Genomic DNA, 15,863 nt, shown 5'->3' on the forward strand with positions numbered 1-15,863 from the left:
AAAACAAAAGAAATATTTTAAAATCAAGAAAAGTGAAAGCAAAGATAGAACTATGAGGAATTACAACTTCAGCTCAATTCTATCAATTATATTTATTATTCATTAGTAAATTTTACTTTTTGGCCTTTTTAAAAAAATTCAAAGGCCAAAAAATCTAATTTGATTTTCTTTGTTCATTAGTACTTTTACTATTGAATTAGTACTTTTAATTTAGTTTTTAAGTATATGAAATTTATATACTAATATTAAATTTAATATTATAAAAATTAAATTGTATATAAATTTAGGATCCATTTGGAAACTTGAAAAATATTGTTTAAAAAATGACTTATTTTTTAAGAAAAATTTTAATTTTCTAGTGTTTGAGTGAAACGTTAAAATATTATCTTCTTCTTTTTTTTTTTTTTGGTTGAAAGTTAAAATATTTCATTTTTTCTGAAATGAATGTATTATTTGTAATAATAATAATAATAACAACAACAACAACAACAACAAGTGGTGGTAGTGGCTGTGGTGGTGGTGTGGTAGTGGTAGTGGTTGTGGTGGTGGTGGTGGTGTGGTAGTGGTGGTAGTGGTGCGATGGTGGTTGTGGTGGTGTGGTAGTGGTAATGGTGGTGGTTAGAGATGGCAAATTTACGCCCACAGATATCCAACCTACATAGATTAGGTTTTTTGGGTGATAGTGATGAGTGGTGGGTCTTACAAAATTAAACTCGCGGTTGGTTTAGGTTGAATTCGCGTTTTATGTACAAAACTTAGTTAGAACCACATTCGACCCACCACGCGCGCGTGTGTATATATATATATATATATATAGTAAAATGAGTACTAGTATGTAGTTAATTATGAAAGCTTATATGACCTTTACTAACTTTTTAATATTTTTAGTTCTAAACTAATAAGTTTATTTATAAAAAATTAACAATTTAATTATTATATTGAATATTTTTAATATTTTATATTTTAATATAACTAGTTAGTTTTATTTTTTTAGTATATGTAAGTAATCTAAAAATTATTTATTTATTTTTAATAAGATAATGAGCGGGGGTACTCGTAGTGGACACCGGTATTTGATAGGGTGGGAGTGGATTTTGTAAAAAGTTCACCCAATGTGGGTTGGGGTTGATGTGGGGGTAGGTTGAAAAAATATAAGGTGGGTCGGGTGGTGGATGCAACCCAGCCAACCCTCCCCAATCCACCTGGCCCGACCCATTGCCATCCTTAGTGGTGGTGGTGTATTGGTGTTGGTGATGGTAATAATAATCCGGAAATTAGCATGAAAAGATATGAGAGAGAAAAGAGAAACATGAAAATAAAGAATATGAAAAATTTCTTCGATAAAAAAAAATATAGAAAGACATTTTCACCAAATTGAACTTTTTTTCGTTGACTAAAATGAATATTTTTGTTTGACTATATTTTCTTTAAATACCCAAACATGAAAAAATTCGAAAAATAACTTTTAGAAGTTATTTTTCAAGTTTCCAAACAGACCTTTATTAAGCCTCGTTAACCGAATTAAACATATCAAGTATCACGTAGAGAGTACTAATTAATCATTAAGTGAATTGGCACTGTATAATTACCAAATTCGTTTTTTGGAAGATAAAAAAAAATTGCCTATTTATTTTTTTTTTTTTCAAAATTTACTTTATTTTTATTTTTAATGTCATGACACACTTTATTATTTTATTTTTTTTGAAGATCACAATATTTTTTCCTTTTTTTTTTTCCTATCGAAATATGTTTCACAAGTTTAACTTGCTAGAGTTCTCTTAATCACAATAACTTAATAACTTTTATATACGAAATTTTATAGGACTAGCCCAAGTAATATAACACATGAATCATGACAGAACGCATATGCATAATCGTGTCGAACTAGTACAAATACTATAACTTAATCAGTTTTATATACGGAATTTCATAGGACTAGGCCCAAATATTATAACACATAAATCATGACAGAACGTATATACAAAATCGTGTCGAACTAATCTAAATACTATAACTTAGATCACTTTTATATAGAGTCATTTTCATTTTTGGTCTTACTGTTATTGGGGCATTGCCAATTTTAGTCCACTTCATTAATTTTTGCCACATTGCGGCCAATCTTATTTAGTCCTTGCCACTTTTAGTCCACCGTTAAAATTTTCGTCAAATAATCGTCCAAAACATGGGTATTTTGATCTTTTTATGCTTTGATCATCTCTTTTATCCTTTGTAGTGGTTTTCCTTACAGATTTTCATCCAATGAAGAGGTCCGGTAAAAGCCATGACTTTGTAATGAAGAGGTCCGGTAAAAGCCATGACTTTGTAATGTGGCTCACATAGCTTTCGTCGGATCTCTTCAATGGATGAAAATGTATAAGGAAAACCACTGCAAAGGGTAAAGGAGATGACCAAAGCATGAAAAGACAAAAAATACTCCTATTTTGGATGGCAATTTGACAAAAATTTAAACGGTGGACTAAAATTGATAAGGATTAAATAAGACTGGCCGCAATGTGGCAAAAATTAATGAAGTGAACTAAAATTGACAATGCTCCAATAACAATACGACAAAAAATGAAAATAACTCCTTTTATATACAAAATTTTATAGAACTAGTCTAAGTACAATCGGTCATGAGTCAGAACGTATATACGAAATCGGGTCGGACTAGTAAAAAATCCAAATACTTTGCCAGCTGTGGGCCATGTCTAGGGCTCTGATGGGACCTACATCTCCAGTTTGGCTGGCCGGGGATCTTTACTCTTTTGAAACATTATAATCCTAACAGCCAATTTCTCCGGCGGAGCAGTTGGAAACAACAATACAACATAAACGCCGGTGGAGACTGGATGTTTCTTGCTCTCTCTCGTTAATGCTGTAAAAGGATTAGAGAATATCAGAGCTTTAGCTATGGATCGAATAGAGGCCGCAAAGGAGTTACCTTTCAGGGTCGGGTTCACGGGCCATAGCGGTCACCTTACAATCGAGCCTCTCCCGCCGGTCGAACGCCCCAAGCCTCTCGATTCGCTGCCTTTCGTTCTTGTCAGTATTTCAACTCATTCTAACTCTGCATTGTTTTGTCGTGAACTCGGTGCTTTTTCTGTTGCTACTATTTCTTTTTTACAACTTTTTGTTCGTAGAGTTTCAATATTTTTAAATGCATATGATGGATTTTTTGGCATTTAGCAAAGTTTGTTTTCTGAAGTTATTATTGTTTGGGATTGGTTATGAAGTTGATAGGCCTAATTTAACTAGTTTTGTCCATGACTTGTTATCTGAAAATTCTTTTTCTGTAATTATATGGGGGAGTTCTGTTAGTGGGTCTTAGTTAGTAGCTAAAATTGATATCTTCCATGGTTGCTGAATATGTAAGTTAACTGCAAGAACAAAACTTTCATCCTGATTCTGTGAATCATTGTGAATTGAGCATTAGTTCATGAAGAAGTGTGGATTTACTTCTTTTTGCTTGCTTTATTTTCCCATTCCAATCACTGGGGTCTAATTTGGCATGCTATTTTCCTAGATAGCTGATTTTATCAAGTGCTGAATTTTGGCACTGGCTTAAGAAATCATGGCAAACTAAGTTGTAGTTCATGAATTAGTGTACCTTTACTTTTTGTTTCTTTCCTTCAACTGTTTGGGGTCTAATTAGCAGCGGTAGTTTGACTGGTTTTGTTGCATGCTATTTTCCATGAATTTCGTCCATATTTTACCTATTACAACAAGTTGTAATCATTAGTCATGGATAAGTTCATTAATTTTTTGTTCATGAACTAGATTTGTTTTATTTTACCTGAAACTGCTGTTATTGTATTTAGCACCAGAATTCCATTTATGGAATGTAGGGTGCATTTTACCTTGGTCGCTGATTTTGTCTTTTATGACATGTACTAAAGATGAGTTCTTTTTAACATTGTGGTGAATTAACATTTAGTTCATGAACTAGTGTGGTACTATTCTTTCTTTCCCCCCCTCAACCACTCGGAATGGGAACGATGCATATGCAAAAGAAAAAAACACCTTTCTAGAAATTTATCTATTCTAATGTGAATGAAAGATTGATGGATTTGATGATTGGGTAAGCTGTTCTGCTTCATGCGTTGATTGGCGAGCCCTCTATGTTCAGTTGCATGATATTTATGATTTTGGGAACTTCTATGAAATAGGGACTCCTTAATTTGACTGTTAGTTAATGGAAATACACAACGTCAAATTTGTTTTACTGAATGTATTTAATGCAGTTTTACTGTTCTTTCCTTACATCTTATATATATATATATTTATAATTAATACGAGTATAAATTGGTAAATGATGTTGGACCGGGTTAAATTCTAGTTGGGCTGGGTGAGATCATAGTGTGAGATCGGTTTAGATATTTGTTAAGCCCAAAAGCTCCCAGATTGCTCAATCACTTATGCATTTTTCATTTCAGCCTCCTGCATTCCCGGATGAAACTCCTGAAACAATACAACAATATATAAAGGATAAATATCTCTTACCTCAGTTGGATGCTGATGAATTCACCCCTGAAAAAATGGGAAGGCAGTGGGAATTTGATTGGTTTGACAGAGCTAAAATCCTTCCAGAGCCTTCTCTGCCTCGAACTATTATTGTTCCAAAATGGGAACCACCTTTCAGGCGTCCAAAAAACCCACCAGGTGGACGATGGGAGCCAGAGTCTGTGGAGGTGTGCAGCAGTGCATTACTTTGTGTTTTTGTTTTCTTCTTTCACTCCTTAGTTGCTTGCAGATGAATCTTTTCATTTGCAATATTCATCCTAGTTAAATTGCATAAAATCTTTGGGATCTTGCATTTTATTAATCTTAGTAAACCAGCAGAAAAATCTCTGGGATTTTGCATTTTCCTTTCTTTCTGTTAATAGTTTGATGGATTTCATCTGATAATTCTAAAGTACATTTCTTATGATGGTCTAGATAGATGTATCGGAACTTACAGCAGGAGCTGAGGATTTGGGTGCTTTGCCACAAATTACTGGACCTCCAAAAGATTTTGTTAGAGGAAGTGTCAATAACCGACCTTTTCGTCCAGGGGGGTTGGATGGTTCTTCTTCTCTGGGAAGGGCTCTTCCTGATGGTGCTTCCAGTGGCAAATGGGTGCACGAGGTTCTTGATGGTGGTTATGCCCAAACCATTCCTCCAGGCTTCAAAAAGGGACTAGATCTTGGTGATCTTGAGGTACTTCACTTGAGATTACTGAAAATTGCTTGATGATGCAATCCAATAATATACTCTATCCATAACTTTTTGTTTCTATATGCTACTTCTATGATACTAATTTGTATTTTGTACATTCATGAAGATGCATTCATCTTCATGGAATGTTTACGAGGATCAGAGTGCAGTCAATAGCACATCCAACAAGAAGGTGGTTAGTTTTAACTATGTCTTTCATTTACGAAGTTGATTCATTTAATATACGCAGTAATTATTGTATTAATTTTTTATCTTCATTTTTATTTTCGTGGGATTACCTTAAACTTTGGTACTATTTTCGTGCATGTTAATGATGTTATACTTGCCTTTGTTGCTTATTGACAGAGTAATTTTTCTTGTCTCATTACTGATGTAAGAATCTGTTTGGATCTATGCAGAATGATTTTTCCGTGCAGTTTGATGAATTATTTAAGAAAGCTTGGGAAGAAGACATGACAGAATATGTTGAAGATGGTCTGTATAACCTTCATGCTGATATTATGTTCCATGTGCTCCTGTGTGTGAAGTATGATTTGATGTACACAGATCTGATAATCAGCTTTGCCTGCTGAACTAGAATGTCTTCATCTGCTTGATCTTATAAAATCAGGCAAGATCTGCTATATCCACATAGCATGGCCTTTTTGGCAGTGGGGGTAGAATGCATTTGATATAGCAACATGCTAATAATATGAAAGTGTCCATAGTAATATAGGATCCTATGTTATCTAGATATTTCATGCATTGGATAATTATCAGTGAATTATGTTAAAATTTTACTTGCAACTGTAAAACACACATATTATTTACAGCCAGTGCACACTTTGTAGTTTCGTGTCAACTTTTTGTTCCCAAGTGAAGATAGTAAATTCAAAGAGAAGAAATGATGGTTTAGAGTGGAAAATAACACATGGTTTTGAGACTTGTATGTTTTGTACCGCGAATATTCATAAGTATCTTCTAGTTCTGAACCACTGAATGAAAGGGAGACAAGATCTTTGGACTACAGGATATACTTTGATGCTAAATATGCTTGGAGAAGTTTAGATTTGTTTCTAGCTTCTTATTCTTGCTTATTCATCTGGATAGCATTAGGAAAGTGAGTGAATACCACTGGTAGTCTGTTTTATGTCTATCTTTTCACTCTTGCAGCTTTAGCAGTTTACCATGAATCTTTCCTAGAGTTTTCTTGTTATATTCACTTGAAAGCATCTTTCATCTTTGTACTGCTAGTCTAACTTTTATACATTAATGTAACCAATTACTTCATGCACCACTTGGCCACACCAGCAATTTAGTGATAATTAGTCAACTCCTAATTGTGGCTTACTTGATTACTTTGAACAACATAATATTTTTATTTGGAGGCTAATGCCATTGCTGTGGTTAGGTCATTCTTCTGAGTTGCAAGCTGAAGTGAAAGAAGAATTTTCTGTCAAATTAGAATCACTTGAAATAGATACTGAAGTAAACAAGCCAGAAGTTGCTGGTGAAGTTACAGTGACTGAAAAATCAGTTTTGGATGAGATTTTGGCTGCTGCATCTGGAGTTTCAGCTTTAAGATTGGATGGAGAAAGAGATGGTAGTGGACATGAACAAACAGAGGTATAGTGTGGACTTGACAAAAAAAATTCCTATATTGAAATTGCTGCATACATTTGAACTTTTCTTTGTGCTCATTTTTAGAAAAATTATAATTGCAGGCATGGGCTGTTACCGGAGACAACAAGGAGGTTGTGGAACGATTTAATGATCTTATTCCTGATATGGCACTAACCTTCCCATTCCAACTTGATCCCTTTCAAAAGGAGGTAATATTTGATTATTTATGTTGTTTGCATGTAATGTTGAAGTGCTTAATTTGAACCTTGGAATTATTACTTCATGATAGTTTTTAGAAGAATCAAATCAACCAGTAATCTTATATCACTTGGCCAGTTGGATTTTGGGAGTGAGACTGCTTTCGACCAGTTGCTCACTATGATGATCATCTCTATTCTACATTTACAATAATTGGTTCATATTTATTTTGTTTCTTTGATCTGTTGGCTAGGACATTTGATGCATGTACTTTTTCTTTTCTTGGCAGCATCATCATTGAGGTGCTTAAATAACTAGGTTTCTCTTTGTTGCTTGTTGATTGCAGGCCATCTACTATCTTGAAAGGGGAGAGTCTGTTTTTGTTGCTGCTCATACATCAGCAGGAAAGACAGTAGTAGCAGAATATGCATTTGCTTTGGCATCCAAAGTATGACTTTATTATTTATGTTTATGATCAACTTGTGGCTAGTGATGCTTTATTGTTTATAAGTGAAAGGGTGCTTTGTCTCTTGTGTTAAGTTAGATGTCTGCAATATGCTTCGTTTTCATTCTCCTGCATCAAAGCTTCTCTTGTAGTTTGGTCTTATCCTCGACTTCTTGTCAATATGTGGATAGGCATCACATTGAAGATCATGACTGTGTATGTTGCAGCACTGCACCAGAGCTGTTTACACTGCTCCAATAAAAACTATCAGCAATCAGAAGTACAGGGACTTCTGCGGGAAATTTGACGTTGGCCTTCTTACTGGAGATGTCAGCTTGCGGCCTGAGGCCTCATGTCTCATCATGACTACTGAGATATTGAGGTCTATGCTCTATAGAGGTGCTGATATCATTCGTGATATAGAATGGGTACAAATCTTTGACTTAATTCATCATTTGCTATATCCTTTACTTAATGTAGTTTCCTAAGAAACAACTGCTTTCTGTATGGAGGATAGGTTATATTTGATGAAGTGCATTATGTCAATGATGTTGAAAGAGGTGTTGTTTGGGAAGAAGTTATTATCATGCTACCAAGGCACATCAATTTTGTACTTCTGTCTGCAACAGTAAGCCTAAATTCCCTTCAAATTAGAGGATTGATTATTATGCAGTTATGTACTCATCATTGCAAGGGGGAGACTTGCAGTGTTGGATGCAATTGTACAAAATACTTCGCTTGTTAAAATAAAGATTTATTAACCTTTAGTAACTCCTAGTTCATATCATCTCTCTCCCATTTGTTGTCTTTCATGTAAACTGATCCCTATCAATGATTTGTCTTACTGTTCTAGGTACCAAACACAATTGAATTTGCTGACTGGATTGGCAGGACAAAACAAAAGAAAATTCGTGTGACAGGGTTAGTGGCATTTTAACACATATATTATACAATCATTTCTTGCCAAATATTGATGCAGTCCACTTTGATATTCATTTTTGAGAACTAATTTCATATTTTATTGTACAATTACAGTAGCACTTCCATTTCAACAAAATTGATAAACTGTTCCTATTAACTTTTAAGTCTCAATAACTTGATAGACAATTCATCCTATTTAAGACTTCTGTATGAAACTAACAAAAATCCTAACGGAATTATCATTGCTGTCCATTCTCAAAGTTGAAAAGTGAAGTGGCACAGTAGTCAAGTGCCCAAAAAAATAAAATTAGTTCTATTTTTAATATTTGTGATTCTGGCTAGTTGTGTTGATTTTGTTTGCGATATACCTGCCCTTTGTTATCAGGACAACCAAAAGGCCAGTCCCTTTGGAACATTGCCTCTTCTACTCTGGAGAGCTGTACAAGGTGTGTGAGAATGAACAATTTGTGCCTCAGGGATTTAAAGCAGCCAAAGATGTATTTAAGAAGAAAAACACAAGTTCTGCCATTGGTGGCACTGGAGCTTTCCATGGATCGTCTTCAGCTGCTAATGATAGATCTCGGGGTCAGAGACGTGATAACTTTTCTCATGGAAAACACCCCAAAGGACCCCAAACTTCAGGGAATGTTGGTAGTAGCTGGGGAAACAAGAATAGTGTTGGCCAGAATGTTATGGGGCTAAGGAGGTCAGAAGCATCCTTGTGGTTGTCACTCATTAATAAACTGTCAAAGAAATCTCTCTTACCGGTAAGTGCTAATTTAATTTTTGACAACTATGCTTCCATGTAAGCTTGTATCTTCAAAGTTGACACATAAGTATGTTATACTCCCTCGACTCCATTTACTTTTTTTTTTCTTGGTCAATTTTACTAAACTCCGACTCAAGTTTTTATGTTCTTTAAGTTTAAATTTTGAGACTAAAAATTAGAATTTTGTCTCAAGAATCATAACTTACAATTTAAGGAAATATGCTTTAAAATGTTGAATCAAAATTATGTTGTGTTGGCCCTCAGAAGAAATTGAAGAACCTTTTTCGGACAGATGGAGTAGTCTCTAGTTCTTAACATTCTGAATTTCTGGATATTTTCAAATCTGGTAAATTAATACTTAAATTGACTTATACACTTCTAACGCTTCGTATGAATGAAATTTTTACTGCAGGTGGTTATTTTTTGCTTTTCAAAGACAAGATGTGATAAGTCTGCCGATAACCTCCCTGGGACTGATCTCACAACTAGCTCCGAGAAAAGTGAGATTCGCATCTTCTGTGACAAAGCTTTTTCACGGCTTAAGGGATCTGATAGAAACTTACCACAGGTGCTGTAGTTACAGACCACTCCTTTTATTTAGGATCACCTTCATGGTGGCTTTTCTCAAGGAACTTTACATTTGGATTTGGGCATAAGACATTGACATGTGATTTGCAGATTGTCAGAATTCAAAGTCTTTTGCGGAGGGGAATTGGAGTGCATCATGCAGGGCTACTACCGATTGTAAAGGAAGTTGTTGAAATGCTTTTTTGCCGTGGTGTAGTGAAGGTAAGGTCTTAAACCACTGACCAAGACAGTTCTGTTTATTACAACTTGTCAGACTGGAGAAATATGTAGTGGCAAACTTCAAGAATTATAGGAAGTGGTCCTAAATTACACTAGGGTCAATTAGTCATATATCTGTTGTGTGAATGGCTTGGTTCTCAGAATTACAGTGACTGGGCTGATAGTTGTTCCTATTTCCATGATAGCAGGATTTCACTTTGACATTCATATTTTGGTTAGCAGTGATGTTGAATTGCCTTTTTGGAAATAGAAAAACCATCATCAAATATAGAAGAATGAATGATGAGAAGGATTCCTTAAGCACATCAGAAATAAAAAGACGATGAAAATGAAAACTTTAGTACTTGATTGTTGAGCATTGTTGCGAACACCTTTTATCAATTATAATATATAGGATAAGTAAAATAATCTCAAGTAATTATGAATATATCTTTAATACTCCTGATATGGCAACAAACGCCTCATTTGTATTTCTGATCTTTCCTTAGGTTCTTTTTTCAACAGAGACATTTGCAATGGGAGTTAATGCCCCGGCTAGGACAGTAAGTGCTTTTTCTATTTTTCCTTAAAACTAATATTTTTTGTCATTGTATGTTGTTTTGCCCTCACAGTCCACTGAACTCCCCTTTCTCTTTGCTTGGAAGAGCAGTACTTGTCTTTACCATCATCAATTTTTATTTTATTTTATTTTATTTTATTTTATTTTATTGTTCAATGCAATTGAAGCATTATTAGTAAGCTACCATCTCCTCTTGATATCTCCTACTTATCTGGTCATCGGCCTCTGTTTTATGGCAGGTTGCGTTTGATCACTTAAGGAAGTTTGATGGCAAGGAATTCAGACAATTACTTCCTGGAGAGTATACTCAGATGGCTGGCCGTGCTGGAAGGAGAGGACTGGATAAAATCGGTACAGTAATTGTGTTGTGTCGTGATGAAATCGCTGAAGAGAGGGATTTGAAGAATGTTATGGTTGGTAGTGCAACTAAGCTTGAATCTCAGTTTAGATTGACCTACATCATGATCCTCCATCTGCTTCGTGTTGAAGAGCTTAAGGTACATAATTTTGACAATCAAGGATAAAAGATAGGCTGTCCTCTTTATATATATATATATATATATATATATATATATATATATATTTAAACGGTTTCAAAATATGGCACAAAAAAGATTCTGTTTATTTTTTTTGTTTTCAATATCCAACACTATCCACAAATCACCACCCCTCCTTGAACCCACCATACCCCCCTTCCTCTCTGTTCCCACACCTCTTCCAACCTACCTCTTTTGGCCAATGTCACATCTACCTCACATTGATTCATTAACCTCCTTGACCTACTCTACCAATACTTCCCAATCCTCACATAGCATATCCCCCTTTCTTAACCCAAAAGCTGCATCGGCATCACTTTGAGCTCATCCGTACTTCACCTTCTCCGTGTACCCTACCCACCCCACTCGTCTCCTCTGACCCCTACATACACTCCACTTTGGTCCTTGCCCATCTTCAGCTAACAACCCCCACTTCCCCTCCCCCTATCCCACCTTCCCCATCTCCCTCAACATTGTCCACCCACCATAACTCACCTTCCATCCAATTCCATATTTGATAGCCCATACGCCATTTTACAAATGAAATTTGATGCTGAACATGATTATGTTTCTTGTTTCTCTTTGAATGAAACAAAAACATGCTTTTGCTTTTAGACACAAAACATAGGCAAAATAAAAGTACTACCAAAAGGCCAGTGTTTCTCGTGTGCATTATTACTTATCCTTGAGAATAATTTTACTTGGCTAATGCTGTTGAAAACCATTGTAGGTGGAGGACATGTTAAAAAGAAGTTTTGCTGAATTTCATGCTCAGAAGAAATTGCCAGAGAGGCAACAACTTTTGATGCGAAAACGTGCTCAGCCTAAGAAATCTGTTGAGTAAGAATACCTCATTTTCATTTAACTTGTAACTATGTGCTGTGCAAATTTGTGAACATACAAAACATACTAGCACATATGTATGTGATCATATACTTATTTTCATATGCTACCCTTAAAAGGAATGTGCATTACTTTCCAATTTGGTATGTGAATAATCCAACATTGTGTGTGTGTATAGGTGCATAAAGGGTGAACCAGCAATTGAGGAATACTTTGAGATGTACTCAGAGGCTGAAATGTATAGTAAACAGATATCAGAGTCAGTCATGCAGTCCCCGGTTGCTCAACAGTATCTTATTGCTGGAAGAGTGGTGGTTGTAAGATCACAACAGGTAAAATTTTACCAGCATTTGCCTGCTACTCAATTTTTAACTTGATGTAAGTTTGTCGGAAATGATGAATTTACCTTGTTTTTTATTCTCTAAATTTTGTGTCTTTCCAAACAACTTATTTTCTAATTATTTTGAATTTTCTAGAGCCAAAGTTAAGTGATTTGTAAACAGACGATGATGCCTTTACCTTGTTCTTTATTCTCTAAACCCTAGGTGCAACAATGGATCGAAAATAATTTGAGTAACATTAAAAGGGTTTAACTAATGGCTTTGCTTTTCCTCTCAATTGGCAGGGACAAGACCACTTACTAGGTGTTGTGGTGAAAACACCTGCTTCTAACAACAAGCAATACATAGTTTTAGTACTGACTCCTGATTTACCCTCAACGTTGCAAAGTCAATCGGGTACGGGTAAACCGAATGATAAAAAAGCTCCTGACTTCCAGATATTGATACCTAAATCAAAGCGTGGGTTAGATGATGAGTATTGTCCATCAGTCACGTCTCGCAAAGGATCAGGCATTATCAACATTAAGTTACCTCACCATGGTAATGCTGCTGGAGTAAATTATGAGGTTAGAGGTGTTGAGAATAAGGAGTTCCTCTGCATATGCAACGTCAAAATAAAAATTGATCAAGTCCGGCTTCTTGAAGATGTTAGCGCTGGAGCATACTCATATACTGTCCAACAGCTGCTGGGTCTAAAATCTGAAGGAAATAAGTACCCTCCCGCCCTAGATCCAGTTAAAGGTATGCTAGATCTATTCCCATTATAAATACAGCCAGTAAAATGTGTTTACAGTGCTTTTCAGACATTCTCTGTAACATGGGAGTGTTGGTGTGGCAAAACTCATGGTACACCGAGGAAACATGAGCTAGCAGTCTAGACATTCATTATTTACCTTTTCCGTTCTTGCTTAGGTTTTTACTAAATTAGTGAAGGTATAAAATTTGGATCATTTGATTCTATGGCATGAAAACCTTCCAGTTTATCTTCTTATACCTATCATCATGCGCTTATTTTACTCCATACAATTTATCTCTTTCATTAGCTTAACTATATTTCTATGTCTGAAACTTGAATACCAGAGCTGAAGTTGAAAGACGTGGATCTCGTTGAAGCTTATTACAAATGGAGTAATCTTTTGCAAAAGATGGCACAAAATAAGTGCCATGGATGTGTTAAGTTGGATGAGAACATTAAATTAGCTGGAGAAATGAAGAGGCACAAGGAGGAATTGGAAAGATTGGAGTTTCAAATGTCAGACGAGGCACTTCAGCAGATGCCTGACTTTCTGGGCCGGGTATGGACTATGGAATTTCTTTTCAATGTTCACTGAAAAAAATAGTCAAAGTTCTTATAATACAATGGAATAAAAAAAATACTTTCTAACAATTCAGATGCTCCTTTACAGATAGATGTATTGAAGGAAATTGGCTGTATAGATGCTGATCTTGTAGTTCAAATAAAAGGTCGTGTCGCTTGTGAGATGAACTCCGGGGAGGAGCTGATATGCACTGAATGCCTGTTCGAGAATCAAATGGATGATTTGGAACCAGAGGAAGCAGTAGCAATCATGTCGGCCTTTGTGTTTCAGCAGAAAGAGAGTAAAGCACCCTCCCTCACGCCAAAGCTCGCTCAGGCTAGAAAGAGGTTAGTGGCTTTTTAAAATGTTTAAATTCTGCAGGATTTTCACTACGTTTTCATTCATTAATTGCTTGTTATGTCGCATCATGTATGTTGACCAAGATAATTGTCGTTAGTTTCTCTAGTACACTTTTGAGCCCCTCACCCAAAACCTGTTGTTTGACTTCTGGTTTGCTATTACATTGTACCGATAAGTTGGCTGATAAACCTTTCAAGATCCCATGGTAGAACATTTTTCGATATCCTTTTATAATGTCGCTTTTTAGTGCTTATTTAAACTCTCAAGAAATTTGTGCTCTCTCGACCTTTCAAATTGTGGCCTTGTGGGGCCTACTATTTTGTTTTGTTTTATTTTATTTTATTCATGAGCTTATATTCATTGATATTTATATTTTGTCCTTTAATTTCCCGAATCAAATTCCTTTACTGTGCTCTGCCTGTTTTAGTTGAGAATGAACAACTGAATGAATTGTTATAGGTTTTTCTTCAAATATTCCCCCACCCGCTCTCCTCCTTCAACATACATACAAATCCCTACAAGTGAATGAACTTTTATTTGCATCCCTGTGATTGCGTTCAGGATTTTCCTACATTCATGTTAACTTAAACTGCCGTAAATTTCTATGGCATGTAGGTTGTACGACACTGCAATAAGACTAGGGGAGCTCCAAGCGCAGTTTAAACTACAGATTGAGCCCAGGGAGTATGCTGAAGAAAATCTTAAGTTTGGCCTCGTTGAAGTGGTATACGAATGGGCAAAGGTCTCTCTATCTCTCTCTCTCTCTCTCCCGGGCTTTCTCTGCCTCGTGCACACTCTTGCAGTGCACACATGAACCGAGCCTCTTCGATTTCTGTTAACGTTTGGTTTTCCGTGTGGCAGGGTACTCCATTTGCAGATATATGCGAGCTCACAGACGTCCCAGAAGGCGTGATAGTGAGGACCATCGTCAGACTGGACGAGACATGCCGAGAGTTCAAAAACGCTGCTGCAATCATGGGCAACTCCGCGCTGTACAAGAAAATGGAAACAGCTTCCAACGTTATAAAACGCGATATTGTCTTCGCGGCCAGCTTGTACATTACCGGCATTTAATAACGTAACTAGGAGGCCATGGCTGGCATGCACTTCCTCCAAAATCTTGTTGTACACTAGTCACAGGCATGTTTAAGGAGTCAGGACAATATACAGGTTGAGAACTTGTACTTTGCCCAATCTCTCCATACCTTTGACCTTGCTTGTAACATAGTTTTGCAGCGGGTTTGATATCATTAGCTTAAACTAGATAGGAGATCACGAAATTTCTTTCAAATGTACATTATTGTAACATTAGATTTTGTTTATTGGAGTTGAATGATTCCACTTTGTTCTGCAAAATGAAATATAACTAGCTAGGCGAAGGACTAGTACGGCCAAAAAGAAGAGGGAGAGGAGCGTAGAAATTCCTAACATAGAATTAAATTGTGTAAAATTATCAAAGTCCCTAACATAGAATTAAATTGTGTAAAATTATCAAAGTCGATGATTCACTTAAGACTAAATTGAATAAAAGTATTATAGTTTCAGTTCATTGATAAATTAAACATATGTTCTTTTATTTAAGTAGAAAGGGTTCAGTTATATTTATCGTTTCATTAAAAAAGATACGAAGAATAATTTAAATATAAGTTATAGACTTATAGGAACATGAATAAATAGATGGTGAAATACTACCCATACAATATTTAGAAATCACAGGGATTATTCTAAATGTAATTATTGTCAGCAATGTAAATGTGACAAAAGAATTGAAGAAAAGAAAATGGTAGTGGTTTGTGATTAATAATTATATCACTTGTCACCTTATGTAACTAATTTCCTGCAATCGAGTTAATCATTTCACCCATTGAGTTTTAACTTCTTCTTTAATTAATATATATATATATATATATATATATATATATATATATATATATATATATATATATATATATATATATATATATATATAT

General features: G+C 35.4%; 1 protein-coding gene across 2 annotated transcripts; it reads left to right on the forward strand.

Annotated features, from left to right (window-relative positions):
• Nucleotides 1–2,756: 2,756 nt before the first annotated feature.
• On the forward strand, nt 2,757–15,249 carry LOC116004528 (DExH-box ATP-dependent RNA helicase DExH11). Of its 2 annotated transcripts, none has more exons than XM_031244617.1 (23): nt 2,757–3,042; nt 4,434–4,688; nt 4,936–5,196; nt 5,321–5,389; nt 5,613–5,688; nt 6,605–6,819; nt 6,918–7,025; nt 7,361–7,462; nt 7,687–7,887; nt 7,977–8,087; nt 8,313–8,380; nt 8,766–9,147; nt 9,562–9,717; nt 9,828–9,938; nt 10,445–10,498; nt 10,755–11,012; nt 11,782–11,891; nt 12,073–12,226; nt 12,520–12,976; nt 13,316–13,530; nt 13,642–13,880; nt 14,509–14,635; nt 14,755–15,249. In XM_031244617.1, the coding sequence occupies exons 1-23, from the start codon at nt 2,911–2,913 to the stop codon at nt 14,965–14,967; spliced, it is 4,074 nt and encodes a 1,357-aa protein (XP_031100477.1). In that variant the 5' UTR covers nt 2,757–2,910; the 3' UTR covers nt 14,968–15,249. The 2 variants fall into 2 exon arrangements, with proteins under 2 accessions (XP_031100477.1, XP_031100478.1); XM_031244618.1 differs by having other exon boundaries at nt 2,758–3,042; nt 5,321–5,386.
• Nucleotides 15,250–15,863: the final 614 nt, after the last annotated feature.

The sequence above is a fragment of the Ipomoea triloba genome, chromosome 14 (assembly GCF_003576645.1).
Source record: "Ipomoea triloba cultivar NCNSP0323 chromosome 14, ASM357664v1".
Taxonomy (NCBI): domain Eukaryota; kingdom Viridiplantae; phylum Streptophyta; class Magnoliopsida; order Solanales; family Convolvulaceae; genus Ipomoea; species Ipomoea triloba.

Coding starts and splice junctions, on each gene's coding strand:
- LOC116004528 (XM_031244617.1), top strand. CDS start 2,911: ATGGATCGAATAGAGGCCGCAAAGGAGTTACCTTTCAGGGTCGGGTTC. Junction 8,381..8,765: donor AAGAAAATTCGTGTGACAGG/GTTAGTGGCATT, acceptor CTTTGTTATCAG/GACAACCAAAAGGCCAGTCC. Junction 13,531..13,641: donor TGCCTGACTTTCTGGGCCGG/GTATGGACTATG, acceptor GCTCCTTTACAG/ATAGATGTATTGAAGGAAAT.